Source organism: Bombina bombina, chromosome 3 (genome assembly GCF_027579735.1).
Source record: "Bombina bombina isolate aBomBom1 chromosome 3, aBomBom1.pri, whole genome shotgun sequence".
In the NCBI taxonomy this organism is placed as follows: Eukaryota; Metazoa; Chordata; class Amphibia; order Anura; family Bombinatoridae; genus Bombina; species Bombina bombina.
In genome coordinates, this window is record NC_069501.1 from 864,768,045 (window position 1) to 864,791,648 (window position 23,604).

The 23,604-nt window shown below is 40.6% G+C and overlaps 1 protein-coding gene across 1 annotated transcript in view; it reads left to right on the plus strand.

Moving 5' to 3' along the window:
* ABCC4 (ATP binding cassette subfamily C member 4) overlaps positions 1-23,604 on the plus strand; it is a 994,138-nt gene that overhangs the window by 790,876 nt on the left and 179,658 nt on the right. Inside the window, exon 23 of the mRNA XM_053707839.1 lies at positions 18,357-18,467. Coding sequence (XP_053563814.1) covers positions 18,357-18,467 — 111 coding nt within the window. The remainder of the gene's footprint in view (positions 1-18,356; positions 18,468-23,604) is intronic.

Consider the following 23,604-nt stretch of genomic DNA (forward strand, 5'->3'; position numbering starts at 1 on the left):
GCATGTGACAAAACAGAAACAACGTGAAGACTCTGTGCAGCCTAACAGCCAGCCTTAAGTAGGGAGGTTTTGCACAGGACTGATTCTGAATAAATCCAAAACTGAGAGCACCTGTGTTTTGCACAAGTGTAATTACAAGTAAGACAAATACTCATTTGGCAGATCTTTTAAGTTGCATGCTATTGCATTTGAAATCCCCCAACTGCTATAACTGGCTGTGGCTCAACACACAAGCAAACAGTAGTTGTAAACACAGAGCCACGGGTTCAAATCCCCGCACAGCCCTGTCGAGCAGAATGCCTCCCAGACCTTTTTCTTTTTAGTCTCAAGTCTTGAGAAAGGCCCTTTTTTGAGGGCAGAAACGCGTTGACATATTGGTAAGCATTACTTTAATCTTTACTTCATTCTCATATTGGATACACTATGTTGTGAATTTCTTTTTTTTACAGGGACACTTTTTAGGATACCATAGGAGCAGCTGACAGGTGCTAGGATCCAATCAGCTACTTCAGCAACCACACTCAGGAATTTGGATCTGTTAAAGTAACTAACATTGGAAGGAATCAATTTCCTCACTTTCACCTTGCTTTTCATCTCCCATTTTTTCCATTTTTTCCATTTTTTAGTTTTGATTGACTTATTTTTGTTCTTCACTAACATTTGTTGATCAACTTTTTGAACACTTTTTTGGATTATATTTTATATTTTATTTTTTTATGTTATTGCATATTGTGTATTTTATTTTTTATGTTATTGCATATTGTGTATTTTATTTAATTATATCTTAACCTCACTGGATTAAGTAGCTAGCATTTTTATATCCATTTGCACTCACTATTTGATCGTGTCTATACAATTATTTTGCTACCCCCCCTTTTTTTTTTGCACTGCAGTGCATTTTTCTATTTTTTGGAACACTATTTTTCTAACACTATTTTTGAACACTATTGTTTGTATTATTGTTTATTAGTTTTTTGCTTGATGCACTTGCTACAGTTGTACTTAGGCTAATTCTGTTTCATCAGTATACACTCTTATTCTGGTGTACCACTCACACTGATCACCTGTTATTACCTCTGTTTTTATTGTAATTATCAGCTTTGGCCCTTTGAGCCGCTTCTGTAAGATATTCCTGTATTTGTAATTTTATTTATATGTGCTTTTTACATTTTTTATATATAGTCTTTTATTACTGATGCTTTTTAACATGGTTCATTAAATAATCTTCCTCTTTTATCTCTCTGTGAGTATATTTATCCCTTGGCCTCTTGTTGGCGCTGTATTCACTTCTTACTACTTACTTTCATGTTGAGTAAGCTGCGCAACCTGTTAGGCTTGGCACACTTTTTTCCCATAGCAGGGGCGGTCCTGCTTGGCGCACCATGTAACCGGTTGTGGTCACACTGATTTCCTTGTTCCTGACTGTGCGATTTAAGGAGACAAAGCGGTTTCTCTGTTTGGCCTGGGTCATAGGAGGTGGTGAGTGCCCCAGCCATTGGGGGTATAAAGGGGCCTTTTTATATTGTTTTCTATAGTCCGTTTTATAAACGCAAGCTATGGAGGACTCTGATACATTAGAGGGTACTCCCTCTTTACCTAAGTCTAATACGTCTCTATATTGTGAGGAGGCCACGGTATACCCGCCTGCTCAGTTAGGTTCCACATGCCTTGATAAGGAAAGTCAATATGTTTAGTACCACTGAGCCGTCCACCTCTGAGGAGTCTCCGTCCCATGAGTTGTGCACCCTACAGTCATCTCCTATTACACATGCAACTTCCCCTAGCACTCCTAATCCTCCATCTGGCCCTTTTACCACCAGAATTCACTGAACAGTTACAAACGCCAGTGTCTGCGGCCTTTAGTGCTTTACCTTCGCCCTGCTAAGCGCAAGCGAAAATTCAAATATTGCTTTCCTTCCCAGGGGTCATCTGCTAGCTTATTGGAGTTATCTGATACTAGATTATTAGTAGACGAAGATGCCTCTGATACTTCAGAGGATGCTTTTTCTGGGTCGGAATCTGCTGCCTCTAAGCCTCCAGCTGCGGAGGAACCAGACTTTAGATTTAGGATTTAGCATTTACGCTTTCTGCTAAAGGAAGTTTTGGCTAATTTAGAGGTTTCCGAAGCCTAAATTGCCTGAGGAACCTTGTATTCCTAAATTAGATAAGGTCTACGAGGACATGGTTGTACCACAGACTTTCCCAGTTCCCGTAAAGATGGCAAACATTATTAAAGGGACACTGAACCCAAATGTTTTCTTTTGTGATTCAGATAGAGCATACAATTTTAAGCAACTTTCTAATTTACTCCTATTATCAAATTTTCTTCATTCTCTTGGTATCTTTATTTGAAATACAAGAATGTAAGTTTAGGTGCCGGCCCATTTTTGGTGAACACACTATGTTGTTCTTGCTAATTGGTGGATAAATACACCCACCAATAAACAAGTGCTTTCCATGGTTCAGAACCGAAAAATAGCTTAGATGCCTTCTTTTTCAAATAAAGAAAGCTAGAGAACGAAGAAAAATTGATAATAGGAGTAAATTAGAAAGTTGCATACTCTGTCTGAATCACGAAAGAAAACATTTGGGTTCAGTGTCCCTTTAAGAATGAATGGGAAAGACTTGGTTCGTTATTTTCCCCTTCTTTTTCCTTTAAAAAATTAGTCCCGGTTCCGGACTCACAATTGGAGTTGTGGGGTTCCATCCCCAAGGTGGATGGAGCTATCTCCACGCTTGCTAAGCGCACAACTATCCCGCTCGAGGATAGTTCGTTGTTTAAGGAGCCCATGGATCTGTTAAAGGGACATAAAACCCTTTTTTTTTTTTCTTTCATGATTTAGATAGAACATGACATTTGAAAAAAACTTTCTAATTTACTTCTATTATCAATTTTTTTATTTTTCTTGTTATCCTTTGTGGAAAAGCAGACATGTAAGCTCAAGAGTGTGCACGTGTCTGCAGCACTATATAGCAGCAGTTTTGCAACAATGTTATAAATTAGCAGGGGCACTAGATGACAGCACTATTTCCTGTTGTGTAGTGCTTCAGGCATGTGCATGCTACCTACCTAGGTGTCTCTTAAACAAAGAATAACATGAGAATGAAAAAAACTTGATAATAGAAGTAAATTGGAAACTTTTTAAAAATTGTGTATCTGAATCATGAAATAATTTTTTGGGGTTTAATGTCCCTTTAAGAAAGATGTTTCAACATATGGGATATTTGTTTCAACCGGCAGCAGCTGTTGCTGCAGTTGCTGGAGCGGCTACCTACTGGTGTGACTTCTTATCTGTGCTGAGCGAGGTGGCGGGTCCCCTCGACGGGATCCAAGAAAGAATCAAGGCCTTAAGGGTGGCTAATTCTTTTATTTGTGATGTTAATATGCAGATTAATTGCCTGAACGCCAAGGCTTCAGGTCTTTCTTTTCAAGCCCGCAGGGCACTGTGGCTGAAGTCTTGGTCTGCGGACATGACTTCGAAGTCAAGACTTCTTTCCCTTCTATTTAAGGGAAAGATTCTTTTTGGTCCAGGCCTGGACTCAATTATCTCCACGGTTACTGGAGGCAAAGGTGCCTTTTTACCACAGGATAAGAACAACAAACCTAAGGGACAAGGTCCTAATTTTCGTTCGGATAAATCCCAACGTCAGCAGCCCTGTGCAAAGCCTGGACAATCCAAGGGAACTTGGAAGCCGGCTCAGTCCTGGAATAAATCCAAGCAGAACAAGAAGCCCGCTGAGTCAAAGTCGGCATGAAGGGGCAGCCCCCGATCCAGCTCTGGATTGTGTAGGGGCAGACTGTAACTCTTTTCGGAAGCTTGGTTTGGGGACGTGCAAGACCCGTGGGTCCTGGAGGTCATCGTTCAGGGATACAGGATAGGTTTCAAGTCTCATCCACACAGGGGCAGATTCCTCTTGTCAAACCTGTCTTCAAGGCCAGAAAAGAGAGAGGCCTTTCTAGGGTGGGTGAGGGATCTCTCCTTCCTGGGAGTCTTTTTTCCGGTACCTCTTGCAGAAAGAGGTCTGGGATACTACTCAAACCTTTTTGTGGTCCCAAAGAAGGAGGGAACTTTCCACCTGATTCTAAAGTGCTTAAACAAATTCCTATCTGTCCCCTCGTTCAAGATGGAGACAATAAGGACCATCCTTCCCTTAGTTAGGAAGGTTCTGGGGGCTCTGCTTGCAGTGGCAAGAAACAGAGGTATAGCAGTAGCGCCATACTTGGACGATATTCTGGTTCTAGCACCATCCTGTCGCCTGGCAGAAGACCATTTAAAAGCTCTTCTATTTCTTCTTCGATCTCATGGATGGAAGATAAACTTAAAAAAAAGTTATCTTACTCCCAGTACCAGGGTGGGTGGGTACTATAATAGACTCCATATCCATGAGGTTATTCCTTACAGACCAGAGATGTTACAAGCTAACTTCCAATTGTCTTGCCCTTCAGACCTCCTTAAGGCCCTCTGTGGTTCGGTGTATGGAGGTGATTGGTCTTATGGTGTCCTGTATGGGCATCATTCCTTTTGCCAGATTCCATCTCAGACCAATTCAGCTGGGCATGCTGAGACAGTGAAACGGCGATCATCCAGATCTGTCTCAACAAATTTCTCTAAATAACGGGTCGAGAGAATCGCTCTCTTGGTGGCTCTGTCCAGATCACCTGTCCCAAGGGACATCCTTCTTGAGACCATCCTGGGAGATTGTAACTACAGACGCGAGTCTCTCAGGATGGGGAGCTGTTTGGGGTGCCAGGAAGGCACAGGGCCTGTGGACTTGAGATGAATCTCTCCTCCCGATCAACATTTTGGAAATTTGAGGGATCTTCAATGCTTTGAAGGCTTGGCCTCTTCTGGGTTTGTCCCAGTCTATCAGATTCCAATCAGACAACATTACCTCAGTGGCTTACCTCAACCATCAGGGGGGAACGAGGAGCTCCCTAGCAATGAGAGAAGTATCTCGGATTCTGGAATGGTCGGAGGCCCACAACTGCTCACTGTCAGCGATCCACATTCTGGGTGTGGAAAACTGGGAAGCGAATTTCCTCAGCAGACAATCCTTTCAACCGGGGGAATGGTCTCTATCCTGAGGTGTTTTCGGAGATTTGCAACAGATGGGGGACGCCGGAGATAGATCTCATGGCATCCCGGCTCAATTCCAAGCTACCCAGATATGGGTCGCGGTCCAGGGATCCTCAGGCGGAGCTAATAGATGCATTAGCAGTGCCTTGGAAGTTCCATCTGATCTACATTTTTCGCCGTTACCACTCCTTCCTCATGTAGAGTCCCGCATCAAGCAGGAGCAAGCATCAGTGATCCTAATTGCTATATCGTGGCCACGAAGGATGTGGTTTGCGGACCTGGTGGGGATGTCCTCATCTCCTCCATGGAGGTTACCTTGTGGCAGGGATCTGCTGGAACAGGGTCCTTTTATTCATCAAAATCTAGATTCTCTGAGGCTAACTGCGTGGAGATTGACGCTTAGTCCTCGCCAAGAGGGGTTTCTCTGAGAGGGTTATTGATACTCTCATTGAAGCTTGTAAGCCGGTTACTCATCGCATCTATCATAAGGTGTGGAGGACCTACTTATTCTGGTGTGAAGAATGTGGATTCCCCTGGCATAAGGTTAGGGTTTCCAGGATTCTCTCTTTTCTCCAGTATGGCCTGGAGAAGGGCCTTTCTGCTAGTTCTCTTAAGGGACAGATTTCGGCCCTGTCTGTTTTACTGCATAAGAGGCTCACTGAGCTTACAGATGTTCAGTCTTTTGTTCGGCTCTGACTAGAATCAGGCCAGTGTTTAGATCTATTGCTCCTCCTTGGAGTTTAAATCTTGTTCTTAAAGTGTTGCAGAGGGCTCCGTTTGAGCCTATGCATGCAATTGACATTAAATTACTGTCTTGGAAGGTTCTTTTTCTACTGGCTATTGCTTTGGAGTGCAGAGTATCTGAGATTGCTGCCTTGCAATGTGAGCCTCCTTACCTAGTATTCTATGCTGATAAGACTGTTCTTTGTACTGGGTTAGGTTTTCTTCCTAAGGTCGTTTCAGATCGCAACATCAATCAGTAGATTGTGGTCCCTTCCTTGTGTCCTGATCCTTCTTCGAGGGAACGGTTACTTCATAATTTGGATGTGGTTCGGGCCTTGAAGTTCTATCTTCAGGCTACGAAGGAATTCATACAAACGTCTTCTTTGTTGTCTATCGACAGAAGGCCTCTTCCACTTCCTTATCTTTTTGGTTGAGGAGCATTATTTGCTTAGAATATGAGACAGCGGAACACAAGCCTCCTCAGAGGATTAAGGCTCATTCAACTAGAGCTGTGGCTTCCTCTTGGGCCTTTAAGAATGAGGCCTCTATGGATCAGATTTATAGGGCGGCTACCTGGTCCTCCTTACATACCTTTTCAAAATTTTACAAGTTTGATGTTTTTGCTTCGGCTGAAGCAGCTTTAAGAGAGAGATTCTGCAGGCTGTGGTAAAAAGAGAGGTCCACCTCTCTTTTTACCCTTCCCTTTCATTCAGTGTCTAATAGAGCTTGGGTATATGTTTCCCACAAGTAGAGAATGAAGCTGTGGACTCTCCTCATATTAAGAAGGAAAACATAAATTATGTTTACCAGATAATTTCCTTTCCTTCTGTATGAGGAGAGTCAATGGCCCGCCCGTATTTCTCCGATGGGCGGACCTAAATTTATTTTTTTTATTTTTCTGGCACCATTTATACCCTGATATTCCTCTTATTGTTCCTTATTCCCTTGGCAGAATGACCGGATATGAGGGAAGTGGGAGAGGTATTTAAGCCTTTGGCTGAGGTGTCTTTGCCTCCTTCTGGTGGCCGGGTTCTGAATTCCCAGTAAGGAATGAAGCCTTGGACTCTCCTCATACAGAAGGAAAGGAAATTATCTGGTAAGCATAATTTATGTTTTTCTTAACTCACTATGCTTGGCTATATGCTAGACTGAGGTATGTGTAAGGTGTTTTATAGGATTCTTGTGGTTTGGGAATCTTTTGCCTCCTCCTAGTGGTAGGAAAGAGTAATTCCCAGGAGTAATGTATCACGGACTCTTACCTCCATAAAGGAAATTAATTTTTCATCATAAAATATGTTTTCTTTCAGATAGGTCCAGTACCGAGAGAAACCCAGTGAAGAGTAATGTGCAGCAAATACAAGTTATAATCCTTAGCCACAGCGGGGGTCACCCGTAGCTGTATAAGTCACTCACCAGTTAGCAGTGGATATGCAGGGGTTTGTCAGTATCCAGCAGTTCTTTCACCCTCTCTGGGCACTGCCGTAATAATAGCCACTTCAAATTATGCTAAGAACGAGGCGGGAAGACTCCCCACTCACCTCAACTGACATGCTTAAGCGTTTCGGAAATGCTCCGTAGTCATAGCCTTCAGTGTTGAACCCCACACCTGTTTAAAACACAGTAAAACAAATGTGATAGGTGGTAACTGTTACAACCCGCCCCATTCTCCTAACCAATCCTGTACCTATATTGAGCCAAACCTCCCTCCTGTCAAAACATTACTAAACGAGCACACATCCTGTTTACACTCGCTACGGGACATGGTGCAACCACATATTAAAATAGCTGTCATGAAGTAGGACATAACTAGCATAATACCTAATTAACATTATTATTCATAGTGACAGAACGGCATATAATCTTTGCAGTGGGGTTCATCACTGAAGGCTATGACTACGAAGCATTTCCGAAACACGTAAGCCTGTCAGTGCTGCGCCCTCTACACCAGTCCGACATTGCTGTGTTTCTGAAGTTACGTTTTTAAATCGATGTGAATAAAGGATTTGTATTTTAATGGATTAGTTGGAACGCCGTGTCTTCTTTGAAACTTTCTTTCAGATAGAGCATACAAATTTAAACAACTTTCCAATTTACTTCTATTATCAAATTGTCTTTGTTTTCTTGTTATCCTTTGTTAAAAGGTTGGAAGGTACTGTAATTTCAGGAATATACAGGCGTCTGCAGCACTATATGAGAGCAGTTTTACAACAATGTTATACGTTAGCAAGAGCAGCTCTATTTCCTCTCATGTAGTGCTTCAGGAAGGGGCACGCTACCTATCTAGATATTGTTTCAACAAAGAATACCATACCGAACTAAGCAAATTTGATAATAGAAGTAAATTAGAAACTTTTTAAAAATTGTATTCTCTATCTGAATCATGAAAGAAATTTGGGTTTCATGTCCCTATAAAGTAAACTGAACGGTTAAAAGAAAAGTTGCGCAAAACACATATGAAACACATTAAAATAAAGTATTACACACACATATACACTTTGTAATGAAACTATATCATTTAAATATTAATAAAATGGTTTTATAATGGTTAAAAGGGATATGGTATATGGCTGACTGGGAAGGGCTGCAGTCTATATAGATATGTCTAAATATGTGTATGTGTGTATAAATATGTGTTTATATGTAAATACACTTATACACACACAATATATAGATTTTGGAGCCCTTACAGTCAAATACATTGAAACATGCAATAGAATATTATTATTAATTCTTAAAGGGACAGTCTAGGCCAAAATAAACTTTCATGATTCAGATAGGGCATGTAATTTTAAACAATTTTCCAATTTACTTTTATCACCAATTTTGCTTTGTTCTTTTGGTATTCTTAGTTGAAAGCTTAACCTAGGAGATTCATATGCTAATTTCTTAGACCTTGAAGGCCACCTCTTTTCAGAATGCATTTTAACAGTTTTTCACCACTAGAGGGTGTTAGTTCACGTATTACATATAGATAACACTGTGCTTGTGCACGTGAAGTTATCTGGGAGCAGGCACTGATTGGCTAAACTGCAAGTCTGTCAAAAGAACTGAAAAAAAGGGGCAGTCTGCAGAGGCTTAGATACAAGATAATCACAGAGGTTAAAAGTATATTAATATAACTGTGTTGGTTATGCAAAACTGGGGAATGGGTAATAAAGGGATTATCTATCTTTTAAAACAATAAAAATTCTGGTGTAGACTGTCCCTTTAATGTATTTTTAATAGAAATACTTTAAATTCCAATGTTCTTCACATAGAAAAAAATGTCCCTCTTACTTTAAAATAGATCTCTCTCTCTCTCTCTTTTTTTTATATATATATATATATATATATATATATATATATATATATATATATATATTCATAAATATATATATTTAAAAAAAAACCAATTATATATATATATATATATATATATATATATAATCAAGAACAACTAGGAAAGGATGCAGTTGCTAGTGGAGTTTAATAAGTAGCAACTAGGCTTAAATGCCCAATTAATCAAAAATAGATATGGTGCAGACCCTTAATTTAAATGTATCATGTACACAAAAGAAAGACGTACATGGAATGTATTCCTGGTATAAATAAAGACAGGGTATCAGCACTCTTTTATAAAGACTCCCAAGTCATTAAATATAATTCAATAGCTTTAATCGTGGTAGTCACATCCCCCACATCATGGGAACAGATCCATGCAAAGTATAAAAAGCACATAAGCATACAAGTTCGGCTCATGAATGACAAATTTCTTTCATGTAATTAACAAGAGTCCATGAGCTAGTGACGTATGGGATATACATTCCTACCAGGAGGGGCAAAGTTTCCCAAACCTTAAAATGCCTATAAATACACCCCTCACCACACCCACAAATCAGTTTTACAAACTTTGCCTCCAAGGGAGGTGGTGAAGTAAGTTTGTGCTAGATTCTACGTTGATATGCGCTCCGCAGCAAGTTGGAGCCCGGTTTTCCTCTCAGCGTGCAGTGAATGTCAGAGGGATGTGAGGAGAGTATTGCCTATTGAATGCAGTGATCTCCTTCTACGGGGTCTATTTCATAAGGTTCTCTGTTATCGGTCGTAGAGATTCATCTCTTACCTCCCTTTTCAGATCGACGATATACTCTTATATTTACCATTTCCTCTACTGATTCTCGTTTCAGTACTGGTTGGGCTTTCTACAAACATGTAGATGAGTGTCCTGGGGTAAGTAAGTCTTATTTTCTGTGACACTCTAAGCTATGGTTGGGCACTTTATTTATAAAGTTCTAAATATATGTATTCAAACATTTATTTGCCTTGACTCAGAATGTTCAACTTTCCTTATTTCCAGACAGTCAGTTTCATATTTGGGATTATGCTTTAAATTATCATATTTTTTCTTACCTCAAAAATTTGACTTTTTTCCCTGTGGACTGTTAGGCTCGCGGGGGCTGAAAATGCTTCATTTTATTGCGTCATTCTTGGCGCGGACTTCTTTGGCGCAAAAATTCTTTTCCGTTTCCGGCGTCATACGTGTCGCCGGAAGTTGCGTCATTTTTGACGTTATTTTGCGCCAAAAATGTCGGCGTTCCGGATGTGGCGTCATTTTTGGCGCCAAAAGCATTTAGGCGCCAAATAATGTGGGCGTCTTATTTGGCGCCAAAAAATATGGGCGTCGCTTTTGTCTCCACATTATTTCAGTCTCATTTTTCACTTGCTTCTGGTTGCTAGAAGCTTGATGTTTGGCATTTTTTCCCATTCCTGAAACTGTCTTATAAGGAATTTGATCTATTTTGCTTTATATGTTGTTTTTTCTCTTACATATTGCAAGATGTCTCACGTTGCATCTGAGCCAGAAGATACTACAGGAAAACCACTGCCTGCTGGATCTACCAAAGCTAAGTGTATCTGCTGTAAACTTTTGGTAGCTATTCCTCCAGCTGTTGTTTGTAATAATTGTCATGACAAACTTGTTAAAGCAGATAATATTTCCTTTAGTGATGTACCATTGCCTGTTGCAGTTCCCTCAACATCTAAGGTGCAGAATGTTCCTGATAACATAAGAGATTTTGTTTCTGAATCCATAAAGAAGGCTTTGTCTGTTATTTCTCCTTCTAGTAAACGTAAAAAGTCTTTTAAATCTTCTCTCTCTACAGATGAATTTTTAAATGAACACCATCATTCTGATTCTTTGGACTCTTCTGGTTCAGAGGATTCTGTCTCAGAGATTGATGCTGATAAATCTTCATATTTATTTAAGATGGAATTTATTCGCTCTTTACTTAAAGAAGTACTAATTGCTTTAGAAATAGAGGATTCTAGTCCTCTTGATACTAATTCTATACGTTTGGATAAGGTTTTTAAAGCTCCTGCGGTTATTCCAGAAGTCTTTCCTGTTCCTAATGCTATTTCTGCAGTAATTGCTAAGGAATGGGATAAATTGGGTAATTCATTTACTCCTTCTAAACGTTTTAAGCAATTATATCCTGTTCCGCCTGACAGGTTAGAATTTTGGGACAAAATCCCTAAAGTTGATGGGGCTATTTCTACCCTTGCTAAACGTACTACCATTCCTACGTCAGATGGTACCTCGTTTAAGGATCCTTTAGATAGAAAAATTGAATCTTTTCTAAGAAAAGCTTATCTATGTTCAGGTAATCTTCTTAGACCTGCTATATCATTGGCTGATGTTGCTGCAGCTTCAACTTTTTGGTTGGAAACTCTAGCGCAACAAGTAACAAATCGTGATTCTCATGATATTATTATTCTTCTCCAGCATGCTAATAATTTCATCTGTGATGCCATTTTTGATATTATTAGAGTTGATGTTAGATTTATGTCTCTGGCTATCTTAGCCAGAAGAGCTTTATGGCTTAAGACTTGGAATGCTGATATGGCTTCTAAATCAACTCTACTTTCCATTTCTTTCCAGGGAAACAAATTATTTGGTTCTCAGTTGGATTCTATTATTTCAACTGTTACTGGTGGGAAAGGAACTTTTTTACCACAGGATAAAAAGTCTAAAGGTAAAAACAGGGCTAACAATCGTTTTCGTTCCTTTCGTTTCAACAAAGAACAAAAGCCTGATCCTTCGTCCTCAGGAGCAGTTTCAGTTTGGAAACCATCTCCAGTCTGGAATAAATCCAAGCCTACTAGAAAGGCAAAGCCTGCTTCTAAGTTCACATGAAGGTACGGCCCTCATTCCAGTTCAGCTGGTAGGGGGCAGGTTACGTTTTTTCAAAGAAATTTGGATCAATTCTGTTCACAATCTTTGGATTCAGAACATTGTTTCAGAAGGGTACAGAATTGGTTTCAAGATGAGACCTCCTGCAAAGAGATTTTTTCTTTCCCATGTCCCAGTAAATCCAGTGAAAGCTCAAGCATTTCTGAATTGTGTTTCAGATCTAGAGTTGGCTGGAGTAATTATGCCAGTTCCAGTTCCGGAACAGGGGATGGGGTTTTATTCAAATCTCTTCATTGTACCAAAGAAGGAGAATTCCTTCAGACCAGTTCTGGATCTAAAATTATTGAATCGTTATGTAAGGATACCAACGTTCAAGATGGTAACTGTAAGGACTATATTGCCTTTTGTTCAGCAAGGGAATTATATGTCCACAATAGATTTACAGGATGCATATCTGCATATTCCGATTCATCCAGATCATTATCAGTTCCTGAGATTCTCTTTTCTAGACAAGCATTACCAATTTGTGGCTCTACCGTTTGGCCTTGCTACAGCTCCAAGAATTTTCACAAAGATTCTCGGTGCCCTTCTGTCTGTAATCAGAGAACAGGGTATTGTGGTATTTCCTTATTTGGACGATATCTTGGTACTTGCTCCGTCTTTACATTTAGCAGAGTCTCATACGAATCGACTTGTGTTGTTTCTTCAAGATCATGGTTGGAGGATCAATTTACCAAAAAGTTCTTTGATTCCTCAAACAAGGGTAACCTTTCTGGGTTTCCAGATAGATTCAGTGTCCATGACTTTGTCTTTAACAGACAAGAGACGTCTAAAATTGATTACAGCCTGTCGAAACCTTCAGTCTCAATCATTCCCTTCGGTAGCCTTATGCATGGAAATTCTAGGTCTTATGACTGCTGCATCGGACGCGATCCCCTTTGCTCGTTTTCACATGCGACCTCTTCAGCTCTGTATGCTGAACCAATGGTGCAGGGATTACACGAAGATATATCAATTAATATCTTTAAAACCGATTGTTCGGCACTCTCTAACGTGGTGGACAGATCACCATCGTTTAATTCAGGGGGCTTCTTTTGTTCTTCCGACCTGGACTGTAATTTCAACAGATGCAAGTCTCACAGGTTGGGGAGCTGTGTGGGGATCTCTGACGGCACAAGGAGTTTGGGAATCTCAGGAGGTGAGATTACCGATCAATATCTTAGAACTCCGTTCAGTTTTCAGAGCTCTTCAGTTTTGGCCTCTTCTGAAGAGAGAATCGTTCATTTGTTTTCAGACAGACAATGTCACAAATGTGGCATACATCAATCATCAAGGAGGGACTCACAGTCCTCTGGCTATGAAAGAAGTATCTCGAATTTTGGTTTGGGCGGAATCCAGCTCCTGTCTAATCTCTGCGGTTCATATCCCAGGTGTAGACAATTGGGAAGCGGATTTTCTCAGTCGCCAAACGTTGCATCCGGGCGAATGGTCTCTTCACCCAGAGGTATTTCTTCAGATTGTTCAATTGTGGGGGCTCCCAGAGATAGATCTGATGGCCTCTCATCTAAACAAGAAACTTCCCAGGTATCTGTCCAGATCCCGGGATCCTCAGGCGGAGGCAGTGGATGCATTATCACTTCCTTGGAAGTATCATCCTGCCTATATCTTTCCGCCTCTAGTTCTTCTTCCAAGAGTAATCTCCAAGATTCTGAGGGAATGCTCGTTTGTTCTGCTAATAGCTCCGGCATGGCCTCACAGGTTTTGGTATGCGGATCTTGTCCGGATGGCATCTTGCCAGCCATGGACTCTTCCGTTAAGACCAGACCTTCTGTCACAAGGTCCTTTTTTCCATCCGGATCTGAAATCCTTAAATTTAAAGGTATGGAGATTGAACGCTTGATTCTTGGTCATAGAGGTTTCTCTGACTCCGTGATTAATACTATGTTACAGGCTCGTAAATCTGTATCTCGAGAGATATATTATAGAGTCTGGAAGACTTATATTTCTTGGTGTCTTTCTCATCATTTTTCTTGGCATTCTTTTAGAATACCGAGAATTTTACAGTTTCTTCAGGATGGTTTAGATAAGGGTTTGTCCGCAAGTTCTTTGAAAGGACAAATCTCCGCTCTTTCTGTTCTTTTTCACAGAAAGATTGCTATTCTTCCTGATATTCATTGTTTTGTACAAGCTTTGGTTCGTATAAAACCTGTCATTAAGTCAATTTCTCCTCCTTGGAGTTTGAATTTGGTTCTGGGAGCTCTTCAAGCTCCTCCGTTTGAACCTATGCATTCATTGGACATTAAATTACTTTCTTGGAAAGTTTTGTTCCTTTTGGCCATCTCTTCTGCTAGAAGAGTTTCTGAATTATCTGCTCTTTCGTGTGAGTCTCCTTTTCTGATTTTTCATCAGGATAAGGCGGTGTTGCGAACTTCTTTTGAATTTTTACCTAAAGTTGTAAATTCCAACAACATTAGTAGAGAAATTGTGGTTCCTTCATTATGTCCTAATCCTAAGAATTCTAAGGAGAAATCATTGCATTCTTTGGATGTTGTTAGAGCTTTGAAATATTATGTTGAAGCTACGAAATCTTTCCGTAAGACTTCTAGTCTATTTGTTATCTTTTCCGGTTCTAGGAAAGGCCAGAAAGCTTCTGCCATTTCTTTGGCATCTTGGTTGAAATCTTTAATTCATCTTGCCTATGTTGAGTCGGGTAAAATTCCGCCTCAAAGAATTACAGCTCATTCTACTAGGTCAGTATCTACTTCCTGGGCGTTTAGGAATGAAGCTTCGGTTGACCAGATCTGCAAAGCAGCAACTTGGTCCTCTTTGCATACTTTTACTAAATTCTACCATTTTGATGTATTTTCTTCTTCTGAAGCAGTTTTTGGTAGAAAAGTTCTTCAGGCAGCGGTTTCAGTTTGAATCTTCTGCTTATGTTTTTTGTTAAACTTTATTTTGGGTGTGGATTATTTTCAGCAGGAATTGGCTGTCTTTATTTTATCCCTCCCTCTCTAGTGACTCTTGTGTGGAAAGATCCACATCTTGGGTAGTCATTATCCCATACGTCACTAGCTCATGGACTCTTGTTAATTACATGAAAGAAAACATAATTTATGTAAGAACTTACCTGATAAATTCATTTCTTTCATATTAACAAGAGTCCATGAGGCCCACCCTTTTTTGTGGTGGTTATGATTTTTTTGTATAAAGCACAATTATTCCAATTCCTTATTTTATATGCTTCGCACTTTTTTTCTTATCACCCCACTTCTTGGCTATTCGTTAAACTGATTTGTGGGTGTGGTGAGGGGTGTATTTATAGGCATTTTAAGGTTTGGGAAACTTTGCCCCTCCTGGTAGGAATGTATATCCCATACGTCACTAGCTCATGGACTCTTGTTAATATGAAAGAAATGAATTTATCAGGTAAGTTCTTACAAAAATTATGTTTTTTAAAGAACCTGACCGGTCAGGGATACACAAAGAGCACATCTGTGGCAGAGTGCAAATATCAAAAAAGTGGCTTAATCACAGGATTGTATAGTAGACCACTACACCCAACTGCACACAGAACCCCCTAGACAAACGGCTGGAAGGTATATCCTGGGCGGATTATGGAACCGGGATCTAAGTGGTTAGTATAACAATATCTGTGTTATGCAACATGTATTTAGTGGTTACATTAGATAGAATGTACATAAATTCTAGAATTAACAAAGTATCATTGTTATATCAAGTGGGACCTCCTCTGGCTTAGCTACACCCAGCTGCTTACAGCACCCCTGCTAATAAGAGGTTAATGGCTGCGCAGGTTGTAGACGGGATCTAAGCAAGCCAGTAGGCGAGCCCCCTGAATATGTACATAAATAAACAAGTGGGCCCCAATGATAGAAAAAGTGCGGTTAGTGCAATATATTATCGATTCTCATTATGTATGTATACACACAGTTTCACAGAAAAAGTCTGCAGGGCGTGACGAAGCCCGGTCTGAATCTCAGTCGAGCGGGTGAAACGCGCGTCGGCATTGGTGGAGCCAACCAGGTCATGTGACACACGTGTAGCGCCGCTGTGTTTGGCGTTGGCGATGGAGATCGCTACTGGCATGGAGTGCTAACAAGTGGGGATTGTACACACCAAAGTGGATACCTGGTGCAAAAACATCTGAAAACAAGGTCGTATGAATATAACATGTTGACACCTGAAAAAAGCATTGATATGGAATAGGTGACCATGTTGAAGAAATCCACGGCATTAAAGTTACAAGCTGTGCAAAAGTTGGAAAAGGCGCTGCCTTGTCTTATATAAAGACCAATATCTTGATATCTGTCTTCGCTTGGAGTCATACATTTCTTGCCTGGACTGTGCTTTACATTACACAACTTGACTTTTACTGGCCTTTATGTGGAAATACTAATCTGCTTGCGACATCTTTATACTAACATCTTTGCATCTTGCATTGCAGACTTTTTCTGTGAAACTGTGTGTATACATACATAATGAGAATCGATAATATATTGCACTAACCGTACTTTTTCTATCATTGGGGCCCACTTGTTTATTTATGTACATATTCAGGGGGCTCGCCTACTGGCTTGCTTAGATCCCGTCTACAACCTGCACAGCCATTAACCTCTTATTAGCAGGGGTGCTGTAAGCAGCTGGGTGTAGCTAAGCCAGAGGAGGTCCCACTTGATATAACAATGATACTTTGTTAATTCTAGAATTTATGTACATTCTATCTAATGTAACCACTAAATACATGTTGCATAAGACAGATATTGTTATACTAACCACTTAGATCCCGGTTCCATAATCCGCCCAGGATATACCTTCCAGCCGTTTGTCTAGGGGGTTCTGTGTGCAGTTGGGTGTAGTGGTCTACTATACAATCCTGTGATTAAGCCACTTTTTTGATATTTGCACTCTGCCACAGATGTGCTCTTTGTGTATCCCTGACCGGTCAGGTTCTTTAAATATTTGTCATTCATGAGCCAAACTTGTATGCTTATGTGCTTTTTATACTTTGCATGGATCTGTTCCCATGATGTGGGGGATGTGACTACCACGATTAAAGCTATTGAATTATATTTAATGACTTGGGAGTTTTTATAAAAGAGTGCTGATACCCTGTCTTTATTTATACCAGGAATACATTCCAGGTACGTCTTTCTTTTGTGTACATGATATATATATATATATATATATATATATATATATATATATAAATATGTTGTTTTTTATATAAAAAAATAACATTTTCTTCTATGTGAAGAACATTGGCATTTAAAGTATTCATAACTAACTTAGCACAGTTGGTCTAATGCGGTGTCAGATTAGCGCGCAAGTTTTTTTTTTTTATAACAGCGAGCTCCATTTAAGTCTATGGGGCGAATGTGTTAACATGGTCGCGATATCTGAAGTCCTTAAGTTAGCCCGCACTGGGTTTTGCTCATGCGATAACCATTTACTTTCAACTTTTAATACATACGCTGACCCTGCCGTTTTAAAATTTTACTTTAAATGCTGTTAGCGTGTGAGCAAAAAATTCCAATAGCACAACACTTGTAATCTAGCCCACTATTAGATGAAATATTGGGTCACTATGAATATAGTTTTTTGTGGTTGTCTTTCTGAGTTTTGACATTACCATACAAATAATAATTGGGGTATAGTATTGAGAAGTTTGTAGATGGGGTTTGTAGTATGTTGCATAGATTATAACACAGCCAGCAATAAACAGCTGGAAGTAAACAATGCAGGTGCTCTTTTCAATCTATCCATCTGACTAGAACAGAAACACTATTAGAGAGGGATATGATTTTGAATATTCATTAAATCTCTTTCTTAAATGAAAAAAAAACCACAGTTTTTAATTAACAAGATGTCTCCTCTGTGAACCTCAAATGACCTTTACAAATTTCCCCAAACACATAAAACCTTTTTTTTTTTCAAATGTTCTAAACACAATTAGATTATTCAGCTTATCTGTCTTTAATATTTTGCTGCAGATGTAAACATCAGGCTTTCTGTAGTTTAGAAAGATGACAGACAATACATTTTAACTCACCTAAGGACCAGTATGTTGGCTTTAACCACCACACAAATACGGTTGTTTTTTTTTGTTTTTGTTTTAACTCCTTTTACCTAATAAAGTTTTGACATTGGAAACCATTATTTTACTTTGAAATTCTGTGACTAAATAAAACAATAATAAAAACTGAAATCCAATGAGAGTCGTATAATTATATGGTGATATGCTGTAGAAGCTTTAGATTATTTTCCTCATTTGTAGATAAAGAGTAATGAAATAAATATGACTGAATCTTTATGTGATAGGCTGCTTTCTATTTCTGCATTACTTTTCCTTACTTATAGTGCTTTCTGTTTAGAGGCCTGGTTTTTATTTCTGACTACATCGCGTTGGCTTGCCGTACGTCTGGATGCCATCTGTGCCCTCTTCGTAATGGCTGTTGCCTTTGGTTCTTTAATTCTTGCTAAAAGTAAGTACTTTTAATTATTTCTTGAATAATTGTTTCATATGGTGTTAACTAATATGATTGTAAACATATTGCTGTGAAGAGTTTGTCTTAAATAAAACAACTTTTGGAACATGAGACAGATTCATTTTTGTACATGTTCACAAACCTGCAATTAAATAGGACATGTTGTTTAAAAGCTACAGCAGTAATATGACCTGTTTCTCTTACATGGTGTATCCAGTCCACGGATTCATCCTTACTTGTGGGATATTCTCAATCCCTACAGGAAGTGGCAAAGAGAGCACACAGCAGAGCTGTCCATATAGCTCCCCTCAGGCTCCGCCCCCCCAGTCATTCTCTTTGCCGCTCTAACAAGTAGCATCTCCACGGGAGGGTAAAGAGTATGTGGTGTTAGATTTGTAGTTTTTATTTCTTCAATCAAGAGTTTGTTATTTTAAAATAGTGCCGGTTTGTACTATTTACTCTGAGGCAGAAAGTGATGAAGATTTCTGCTGAGAGGAAAAAGATTTTAGCATGTTGTAACTAAAATCCATTGCTGTTCCTACACAGGACTGTTGAGTACCGGAGAACTTCAGTTGGGGGGAACAGTTGGCAGGCTTAACTGCTTAAGGTATGCTCAGTCACTTGGTAATGCTAGAAGACTGACAGAAATCCCCATGTGGGAAGGTAAGCCATATTCTGAGACTCAGTATAGAAGGATGGCTTAGTTAAAGGGCTTAAATACTGGTGGACACTGTTATGGGCTAAATCGATTATTTTATTAGTATAATCTCATATTTGCACAAGTGTTTTTTATGTTTGGAACACTTTTTGGGGTTTTAATACGCCTGGCATATTGTTAGACACCTAATTTGACTCAGAAAGGCCCCACAACTCCAGAGTGAAGAGGGAGGGGGCCTCATTTTCGCGCCTCAGTTGCGCAGCTTCACGTGTAGAGTCCAGAGATTGCAGGAGGACTCCAGGGAGGCTTATTTTCGTCCAAAAGTAATCCCCAAGGAAGGTAGGGCCACAGCAGAGACTGTGGCACCGTGCTGTAGTGTGTTAAACCGGTAGCCTGCTTCAATTTGCTCTGGTTTGGGCAATAAGGGGTTAATTGTCTTGAAAATTTGTGTGCAATCTTTTCAAAGCATTAGGATCATGTGGTGAAAATTTCATAAAGATTGGATGTTTTTTGGAGATTTGGTAAAAAAGTGTGTGCTTTTTATTATTTAAAGGCACAGTAACGTTTTTTCAAAAAGTGTTTTTTACTGTATTTGAGTGCTGTCTAAGTCTGTCAAACATGTCTGAGCCTTCAGATAGACCCTGTTCTATGTGTTTAAAAGCCATGGCGGTACCCCCATTGCATTTGTGTTTAAAGTGTGCTAAGGTATCTAAACATTTTAAAGACCATGCAGTGACACTTAAAAATGTAGCCCAAGATGATTCTTTAACGGAAGGTAACGAGGATAGTCCTCCTTCCTCTCCCCATGTGTCGACACCAGTTACGCCCGCGCAAGCGATGCCTAGTACCTCTAGCGCATTGGCCCCTATTACCTTACAACAATTAGCAGCAGTCATGGATAATTCCCTTGCAGCATTTTTATCCAAACTGCCAGTTTTTCCAAAGAAGTTCGATAGCTCAGTTTTAAGAACAGAGGATGAGCAATCAGAAGCTTTGGATGATTTATCTGTAGTACCCTCACAACACTCTGAAGTGGCAGTGAGGGACGGTCTGTCTGAGGGAGAAATTTCTGACACAGGAAAAGTTTCTCAGCGGGCAGAGTCAGATTCCTTAGCGTTTAAATTTAAGATGGAACACCTCCGCGTCCTGCTTAAGGAGGTTTTAGCTACGCTGGATGATTGTGACCCCATGGTGGTCCCAGAAAAATTGTGTAAAATGGACAGGTTTTTAGAGGTCCCTGTATACAGTGAGGCATTTCCGATCCCGAAGAGGGTGGCGGATATTGTGACTAGGGAGTGGGAGAGATCAGGTGTACCTTTTGTCCCCCCCCTATCTTTAAGAAAATGTTCCCCATAAACGACCCCAGGCGGGACGCGTGGCAGACGGTCCCTAAGGTAGAGGGAGAAGTTTCAACACTTGCTAAGCGTACAACTATACCAATAGAGGACAGTTGTGATTTCAAAGACCCTATGGATAAACAATTGGAAGGTTTGCTGAAGAAAATGTTTGTTCAGCAAGGTTTCCTTCTTCAACCAATTGCCTGCATTATTCCAGTAACTACTGCAGCGGCCTTTTGGTTTGAGGCACTGGAGGAGTCGCTCCAGAGGGAGACTTCATATGACGAGGTCATGGATAGAATTCATGCTCTAAAGCTGGCTAATTCTTTTATCACTGATGCCGCTTTCCAATTAGCTAAGTTAGCAGCGAAAAGTTCAGGTTTTGCCATTATGGCGCGAAGAGCGCTTTGGCTCAAATCATGGTCGGCTGACGTGTCGTCCAAAACAAAGTTACTAAACATTCCTTTCAAGGGGAAGACCCTTTTTTGGTCCCGAGTTGAAAGAAATTATCGCGGATATCACTGGGGGGAAGGGCCATGCCCTCCCGCAGGATAGACCGTTTAAGGCCAAAAACAAGGCTAATTTTCACTCCTTTCGCAACTTCAGGAGCGGACCTGCTTCAACCTCTGCTGCCGCAAAGCAGGAGGGTAACCCTTCACAGCCCAAAGCAACCTGGAAACCCTTGCAGGGCTGGAACAAGGGTAAACAGGCCAAGAAGCCTGCGCCTGCTACCAAGACAGCATGAAGGGGTAGCCCCTGATCCGGGACCGGATCTAGTAGGGGGCAGACTCTCTCTCTTTGCTCAGGCTTGGGCAAGAGATGTTCCAGATCCCTGGGCATTCGAAATTGTTGCTCAGGGGTATCTTCTAGAATTCAAGGACTCTCCCCCAAGGGGAAGGTTCCACATTTCTCGTTTGTCTTCAGACCAGACAAAGAAACAGGCGTTCTTACGCTGTGTAGAAGATCTTCTAAAGATGGGAGTGATACACCCAGTTCCAATTGCAGAACAAGGACTGGGCTTTTACTCAAACCTGTTCGTAGTTCCCAAAAAGGAAGGAACTTTCAGGCCAATCCTGGATCTAAAAATTCTAAACAAATTCCTCAGAGTTCCATCTTTCAAAATGGAAACCATTCGGACAATCTTGCCGATGATCCAGGAAGGTCAATATATGACTACCGTGGATCTAAAGGATGCGTACCTACATATTCCTATCCAGAAAGATCATCATCAGTTCCTAAGGTTCGCCTTTCTGGACACGCATTACCAGTTCGTGGCCCTTCCTTTCGGGTTGGCCACCGCTCCCAGAGTTTTCACAAAGGTGCTAGGGTCCCTTCTAGCGGTACTAAGACCGCGGGGCATTGCAGTAGCACCTTACCTAGACGACATCTTAATACAGGCGTCGTCTTTTCACAGAGCCAAGGCTCATACAGACATCGTTCTGGCCTTTCTAAGGTCTCACGGGTGGAAGGTGAACGTAGAAAAGAGTTCTCTGTCCCCGCTCACAAGGGTTCCCTTCCTGGGAACACTAATAGACTCGGTAGAAATGAAAATATTTCTGACAGAGGTCAGGAAGTTAAAGCTTTTAACTACTTGCCAAGTTCTTCATTCCATTCCTCGGCCTTCTGTGGCTCAGTGCATGGAGGTAATCGGATTAATGGTTGCGGCAATGGACGTTGTCCCTTTTGCCCGAATTCATCTAAGACCACTGCAACTGTGCATGCTCAAACAGTGGAATGGGGATTATGCAGATTTGTCTCCTCAAATACAAATGGACCAGAACACCAGAGACTCTCTTCTCTGGTGGTTGTCTCAGGATCACCTGTCTCAGGGAATGAGCTTCCGCAGACCGGAGTGGGTCATTGTCACGACCAATGTCAGTCTGTCAGGCTGGGGTGCGGTCTGGGACTCCCTGAAAGCTCAGGGTCTATGGTCTTGGGAAGAATCTCTTCTCCCGATAAACATTTTGGAACTGAGAGCGATATTCAATACGCTCCAGGCATGGCCTCAACTAGCGGAGGCCAAATTCATCAGATTTCAGTCGGACAACATCACGACTGTAGCATACATCAATCATCAAGGAGGAACAAAGAGTTCCCTAGCGATGAAGATCCAGTTGTTTTTGAGAAGCAAGGCATGCAGATGCATGTGTGAGGAGCTCAGATCCACTGAAAAAGCTTATTGAAGGCGTCATTTGGTATCGTATTCCCCTCTGGGCTTGGTTGGGTCTCAGCAAAGCAGATACCAGGGACTGTATAGGGGTTAAATGTAAAAACGGCTCCGGTTCCGTTATTTTAAGAGTTAAAGCTTTCAAATTTGGTGTGCAATACTTTTAAGGCTTTATGACACTGTGGTGAAATTTTGGTGAATTTTGAACATTTCCTTCATACTTTTGCGTATATTCAGTAAAAAAGTGTGTTCAGTTTAAAATTTAAAGAGACAGTAACGGTTTTATTTTAAAACGTTTTTTGTGCTTTGTTATCAAGTTTATGCCTATTAACATGTCTGAACTATCAGATAGACGATGTTCTGTATGTTCGAAAGCCAAGGTTCCTATCCATTTAAATATTTGTGATGAATGTGACAAACAAAGTAGGGACAATGATGCCAATGATAATAATGTTGCCCAAAATGATTCCTTAGGTGAGGGGAGTAAGCATGGTACTGCATCATCCCCTTCTATGTCTACTCCAGTCTTGCCCACTCAGGAGGCCCCTAGTGCATCTAGTGCGCCAATCCTCCTTACTATGCAACAATTAACGGCTGTAATGGATAATTCTATTAAAAACATTTTAGCCAAAATGCCCACTTATCAGCGAAAGCGCGACTGCTCTGTTTTAGATACTGAAGAGCATGAGGACGCAGATGATAATGGTTCTGAAATGCCCTTACACCAGTCTGAAGGGGCTAGGGAGGTTTTGTCTGAGGGAGAAATTTCAGATTCAGGAAAAATTTCTCAACAAGCTGAACCTGACGTTATTACATTTAAATTTAAATTGGAACATCTCCGCGCTCTGCTTAAGGAGGTGTTATCTACTCTGGATGATTGTGACAATTTGGTCATTCCAGAGAAATTATGTAAAATGGACAGGTTCCTAGAGGTCCCGGTGCCCCCCGAAGCTTTTCCTATACCCAAGCGGG